We start from the raw sequence: 7,227 nt of genomic DNA on the forward strand, positions 1-7,227 counted from the left end.
CTTACATTTACATTACAATACTTTTTTTTCTTAAATTAAAGGATTTCAAACCTTTTATCTGTCAGTCGAGCTCTTTCATTCCTTCAAAGTCTTTTCTCATTGCTTGTGCAGGGATCCCATGAATTGCAAATATTCTGTATCATTTGCATTTTAACCCTTTTGTCTTTTTATGAGATATTCGATCTGGTTCTCTCTCTCTCTCTCTTTCTCTGTCTGTTTCTGTCTCAGTCTGTCTATCTCTCTTCTTTTTTCTGTGTGTGTGTCTTTCTATGTCTGTTTCTGTCTCTGTCTGTCTATCTATCTTCTTTTTTCTCTCTCTGTGTGTGTGTGTGTGTGTGTCTATCTATCTATATCTTTTTTTTTCTCCCTATTTCTTTCTCGCTCTCTTCCTCTCCATTTCTCTCTCTCCCTTTCTCTTGCTCTCTCTCTCTCTCACTTTCCTTCTCTTTCTTTCTCTCCCTCCCTCCCACTTTCTCTCTCTCTCTCTCCCTCCCCCACTATCTCTCTCTCTCTTTCCCTTCCTCTCCCTCCCCTTATTATCTCTCTCTCTCTCTCTCCCTCACACACAAACAGCTTCAAAAGAGACACAGAAGGCGGCTGCAACAACAACAACATCACTTTCCGAGAAGCACTGACCGCTGAGCCGCCTGCCGTTGCCTCGTCATTGCAATCACCGAAGCCTCTTTTTCCCGCTCACAATAACAAAACATTACAGCTGTGATGTACTGTAGTCACCATAAACCATCAACAGTCATTTAAACCGGTTCGGCATTCCTGTTTGTTCAGGCCCTTTGACCCGGTCGGTTATTTGCTGGTGAACAAACGCAGTTGATTCACGGGACTCTGCCACAGACTCTGCAACAGACTCTGCCACAGACTCTGCAACAGACTCTGCAACAGACACTGCAACAGACTCTGCCACAGACACTGCAACAGACTCTGCCACAGACTCTGCAACAGACTCTGTCACAGACTCTGCAACAGACACTGCAACAGACTCTGCAACAGACTCTGCAACAGACTCTGCAACAGACTCTGCAACAGACTCTGCCACAGACTCTGCAACAGACTCTGCCACAGACTCTGCAACAGACTCTGCCACAGACTCTGCAACAGACTCTGCAACAGACACTGCAACAGACTCTGCCACAGACTCTGCAACAGACTCTGCCACAGACTCTGCAACAGACTCTGCCACAGACACTGCAACAGACTCTGCAACAGACTCTGCAACAGACTCTGCCACAGACTCTGCAACAGACTCTGCCACAGACTCTGCAACAGACTCTGCAACAGACTCTGCCACAGACACTGCAACAGACTCTGCAACAGACTCTGCAACAGACTCTGCCACAGACTCTGCAACAGACTCTGCCACAGACTCTGCAACAGACTCTGCCACAGACTCTGCAACAGACTCTGCAACAAACTCTGCAACAGACTCTGCAACAGACTCTGCAACAGACTCTGCAACAGACACTGCAACAGACTCTGCAACAAACTCTGCAACAGACACTGCAACAGACTCTGCCACAGACACTGCAACAGACTCTGTAACAGACTCTGCCACAGACACTGCAACAAACTCTGTAACAGACTCTGCAACAGACTCTGCAACAGACACTGCAACAGACTCTGCAACAGACTCTGCAACAGACACTGCAACAGACTCTGCATCAGACTCTGCAACAGACTCTGCAACAGCGAAAAGTATGATTGCAGTTGACATGCTTTCGCTTTTAGGGGTTTTCATCAGGGCGGGACTGTAGGGTGTGGCTGTGCGGTACCTGTTCATGGGAGGTTTTCATTTCTCATTACTAGTTCAAAAGCATTAAGGCATAAATATAGTGTGATTGGTTACCTGTTCATGGGAGTTTTTCATTTTTCATGACAAGATCAAAGGCATTAAGGCATAAATATAGAGTGTGATTGCGTTACCTGTTCATGTGAGTTATTAATTATTCACGATAAGATCAAAAGCATTACGATATATAAGCACAGAGTATGATAGTGTGTTACCTGTTCAAGTCAGTTGTTCAATTTTTATGATAAAAAGTTGAATCACCAATAGCTTTCTAATTAAATCTCGAAGGAACAGGTGTCATGTAATTAAGTACCTGGGGCTCCATTGTTGCAAGGATCAACAAATTGCAGTAAGAAATAGACGGAAAAAGAAAACGAAGAGAGGTTTTACAGAGAGAGAGAGAGAGAGAGAGAAAGGGAGAGGGAGAGGGAGAGAGAGAGGGAGGGAGAAAGAGAAGGAGAGAGAGAGAGAGAGAGAAAGGGAGAGGGAGAGGGAGAGAGAGAGGGAGGGAGAAAGAGGGAAAGAGAGAGAGAGAGAGATAGAGAGAGAGAGAGAGAGAGAGAGAGAGAGAGAGAGAGAGAGAGAGAGAGAGAGAGAGAGAGATAGAGATAGATAGATAGATAGATAGATAGATAGATAGATAGATAGATAGATAGATAGAGAGAGAGAGAGAGAGAGAGAGAGAGAGAGAGAGAAATAGCTGTTTCCACAGTGAAGTGTCAAAAAAACTGATTTTACATACTTGCGAATTCCTCTTCCTTCGCCTGCGATTTCAAAACATAATTTTCTTTAGCAACATAAATAAGCTAGAAGTATTTGCACCAATACAGACGAAGCGAAAAATCGGCAAATATTTGAATCGACTCCCACGCTGAACAATTAGCAAAGATTATTGCAGATGGAAGCCCAGTCAGACATTCCTCCCGATCGCCATGTGCAACGAACGAGCCTCTTGCAATTGCAAATCTTTATAAACCAGTAGATCTACTTTACGCTCCTTTGTCCATCCTCGCATCTTGTCCCCTGAAGGAACGCCTTCAAAACCTTTCGTTCAGGGAGAAGAATGGAACAAAAACTGCCAACAAATCTCTCTCTCTCTCTCGAAGTGGGCTGCTGTCACCGTGATTCCTCCCCCCCCACCCCCCCACCTCCACCACCCCCCACCCCTCCTCCCCCGGTGTCATAGCGCGGTGCTCTGGACGACGACACGGAACTGTGTACAAATGCTTCGGAAATTGAAATGTTTTTTTGAAACAGAGGCTGATGTGAAATGAGGGTCTGAGAGCGAGGGGAAAATATGTGAGGAATTCGTATTTTTCATCTCCAGGGCATGTATTGCAGGTAACAAGAGGGACTTATTTTCGAGGCAGAGAGGGAGAAAGAGAGAGAGAGAGAGAGAGAGAGAGAGAGAGAGGGAGGGAGGGAGGGAGGGAGGGAGGGAGGGAGGGAGAGAGAGAGAGAGAGAGAGAGAGAGAGAGAGAGAGAGAGAGAGAGAGAGAGAGAGAGAGAGAGAGAGAGAGAGAGAGAGAGAGAGAGAGAGGAAGGAGAGAGAGAGAGAGAGAGAGAGAGAGAGAGAGAGAGAGAGGGAGGGAGAGAGGGAGGGAGAGAGGGAGGGAGACAGAGAGAGAGGGAGGTGGGGCGGGAGGGAGACAGAGAGAGAGAGAGAGAGAGAGAGAGAGAGAGAGAGAGAGAGAGAGAGAGAGAGAGAGAGAGAGAGAGAGAGAGAGAGAGAGAGAGAGAGAGGGAGGGAGAGAGAGAGAGAGAGAGAGAGAGAGAGAGAGAGAGAGAGAGAGAGAGAGAGAGAGAGGCGAGAAAGAAAAAAAGAGAGGGAAAGAGAGAGGGAGGAAGAGCTAGAGACACACACACAAACAAAGACACAGAAAGAGAGAGAGAGAGAGCGAGAGATAGAGAGAGAGAGAGAGAGAGAAAGAGAGAGGGAGAGAGAGAGAGAGAGAGAGAGAGAGAGACGCAGAGACAAAGACAGAGAGAGAGAGAGAGAGAGAGAGAGAGAGAGAGAGAGAGAGAGAGAGAGAGAGAGAGACAGACAGACAGACAAAGATAGTTAAGTCTTCAGCAGGAATACATGTGTTGCTGAAGAAGATACAATACATCTATAACGCCGTGAAGATATTCCTCCTTTTACGTATCTTTAAAACGTTTTATCTTTACTTATCTTTTTTCCGGTCTTCAGTAACTCAATACTCCACGTCTTTTCCTTTTTTAGTTTTATTTTTGTTTTAGTTCACAGGCTTCAATAATCATCTTTTTCAACGTTGTCGAAAACAGCTCAAGATAATAACAAGGAGCGAAAGTGATGAAGAGGAAAAAGAAACTAAATTGTTTTGAGAAAAAGACGAAGACTTCAGGAGCTCCTCGGGGGGGGGGGGGGGGGGGGGGGGGGGACTTCGTTCAGGGTCACGTGACATCTGCGTCCTTAGTCTTGAGGCGATTCCTAATTCTTGAAGAATTTCCTTAAGAAAAGCGAAAAACGGGGGGAAGGATAACGATGGATGTAAAGAACGAAAGGAGATAGGATAACGGAGATATGCTAATTGAATTTCGTTGCTTTTCGAATTATTGTCAGTTTATTTCGATTCTTGGATTTTGTTAAAGCTTTTCCTTCTATTTCTCTTTCTTTATATTGAGCGTGATGGAACCTTTCATATTTTGACATATTGCTCTATTTCTCTATTTCAAATGTGAAAGCATTTCTCTGTAAATCATAATCTTATATTTTGCTTTTTGCTAAAACTTTTCATATGTTTTGAAAACGTAACGTAACCTTTCGTTGTAACTTTGATTTCATTAACTTTACTCAAACACGCATTATCAACATAGTTATGATTGGTTTTCCTGGCAATATTACCAAGAAGAAAGACCCTTCGTTCCTCTAAATCTAAATCTAAATCTAAATCTAAATCTAAATCTAAATCTAAATCTAAATCTAGGTCCGATTTGTTTACCGCGAATGTTACAGCGAAACATTTTTTTTGAGGGAATGTTCTAAGTTCCGTGTTTATGCTTTTGAAAGGGATGATGATGCCTTTCTGGACGACAAAGAGGCTTATGTAAGTATTGTACGCTTTTCTCTCTCTCTCTCTGCCTCTACCTCTGTTACTCTTTTTCTGTCTCTGTCTCTCTCTCTCTACCTCTGTCACTCTTTTCTCTCTCTCTCTTTCTCCGTCTCTCCCTCCCTCCCCCCGCTCTCTCTCTCTCTCTCTTTCTCTCTCTCTCTCCCTACCTCTCTTCCTCCTTCCCTCTCCCCACCCCCCCTCTCTCTCTCTCTCTCTCTCACTCTCTCTCTCTCCCTCCCTCCCCCTCTCTCTCTCTCTCTCTTTCTCTCTCTCTCTCTCTCCTCTCTCTCTCTCCCTCTCTCTCTCTCTCTCTCTCTCACTCTCTCTCTCCCTCTCTCTCTCTTTCTCCCGTTCTCTCTCTCTCTCTTTCTCCGTCTCTACCTCCCTCCCCTGCTCTCTCTCTCTCTCTCCCTCTCTCTCTCTCTCTCTCTCACTCTCTCTCTCTCTCCTCCCTCCCCCCGCTCTCTCTCTCTCTCTCTCTCTCTCTCTCTCTCTCTCTCTCTCTCTCTCTCTCTCTCTCTCTCTCTCTCTCTCTCTCTCTCTCTCTCCTCCCTCCCCCCTCTCTCTCTCTCTCTCTTCTCTCTCTCTCTCTCTCCTCTCTCTCTCTCTCTCTCTCTCTCTCTCTCACTCTCTCTCCCTCTCTCTCTCTTTCTCCCGTTCTCTCTCTCTCTCTTTCTCCGTCTCTCCCTCCCTCTCCCCCGCTCTCTCTCTCACTCTCTCTCTCTCTCCCTCCTCCCCCGCTCTCTCTATCTTTCTCTCTCTCTCTCTCTCTCTCTCTCTCTCTCTCTCTCTCTCTCTCTCTCTCTCTCTCTCTCTCTCTCTCCCTCCCTCCCCCTCTCTCTCTCTCTTCTCTCTCTCTCTCTCTCTTGCTCCCTCTCTCTCTCACCTCTCTCTCCCTCTCTCTCTCTTCTCCCGTTCTCTCTCTCTCTCTTCTCCGTCTCTCCCTCCCTCCCCTGCTTCTCTCTCTCTCTCTCCCCTCCCCTCTCCCTCTCCCTCCCTCCCTCCCTCCCTCCCCCCCTCTCTCTCTTACACACACACACATCTGTATATATGTATACTGTAGTTTTTTGTCTCCATAGTATACATTTATTAGAATTACATTTATCCTTTGATATGTTCTCCGTAAGAAGGAAAATGACGATGCATATAATGAATGAGAAAGCATATTGAAAAAAAAAGTTGTTTGCTTCAACATAAGTCACTTTTTCTAAAGACGGAAGATGATATTGATAAAAGATAGATAGATATATTGAGAGATAGATATATACTTGGATAGATGGATGGATGGATAGAGAGAAACAAACATAAATACGGATAGATCCAGATAGAGAAAGAGAGAGAAGATAGAAAGAGTAATAAGCAGAAGAATGCTAGAGACAGCAAGTACGTAGATATCTAGAAAGATAAAAGCTTTAGGCAAAAAAAAAAAAAAAAATAAAAAAAAAAAAAAAATAAAAAAAAAAAAAATAAATAAAAATAAATAAATAAATAAAAACTTTTCCACAGTACTGTCTGTCGCTCGAATGAACTCTATAAAGCTTCTTCTATCTGAACTAATTTCAGATCTCAATCGTATTTTTATTATTTTCTGTCCCATAAACACGGTCAGAACAGCTGTGTGTACTCTTAATTTTAAGTGATTTATTTCACACTCGTCTAAAAAAAAAAAAATATTGACGTCATCCACCCATGAGGGAGAAGGGGGGGGGGGGGAGGTGAGGATTTAGTTTCTTTTTCCTCTTCATCAATTCAGACAACCTTCGCTTCTTGTTATTATTATTATTATTATTATTATTATTATTATTATTATTATTATTATTATTATTATTATTATTATTATTATTATTATTATTATATTGTTATTATTATCTTGTTATTATTATTATTGTTATTATCATTATTGTTATTAACTTAAGCTGTTTTCGACAACGTTGAAAAGATGATCATTGAAGCCTGTGAACTAAAACAAAAATAGAACTAAAAAGGAAAAAGACGTGAAGTATTGAGTTACTGAAGACCTTAAAAAAGATAAGTAGATAAAACGTTTAAAAGATATGTGGTGAGGAGAACAATAGAAAGCGCGAGAAGAATGCATTTGAAAAGGGCGAACGTGAGCCCATAAAAGTATTTTAATGGTACGATAAAAGTAATAGGAGAAGAACGCGTAAAACAAAACAAAAGGTTAACTCGTGAAATGTAGTACCTAAAAAGTGATATATAAGACTTAAAAAAATAGAAACATTAATCTAAGGATTAAAAGCTTAACCAAACGAGGATCAACATTGCAAAGGTTTCAATAGACTGAACATCGACGCACAGTTTTTGGTCGATTCCGTTTCCCCGATAGAA

The 7,227-nt window shown here is 43.0% G+C and overlaps 1 protein-coding gene across 1 annotated transcript; it reads right to left on the minus strand.

Annotated features, from left to right (window-relative positions):
• Positions 1-751: 751 nt before the first annotated feature.
• On the minus strand, positions 752-1,795 carry LOC138859746 (fap1 adhesin-like). The gene has a single exon (XM_070115800.1). The coding sequence runs from the start codon at positions 1,793-1,795 to the stop codon at positions 752-754; it is 1,044 nt and encodes a 347-aa protein (XP_069971901.1).
• Positions 1,796-7,227: the final 5,432 nt, after the last annotated feature.

Source organism: Penaeus vannamei, chromosome 38 (assembly GCF_042767895.1).
Source record: "Penaeus vannamei isolate JL-2024 chromosome 38, ASM4276789v1, whole genome shotgun sequence".
NCBI classification, from domain to species: Eukaryota; Metazoa; Arthropoda; class Malacostraca; order Decapoda; family Penaeidae; genus Penaeus; species Penaeus vannamei.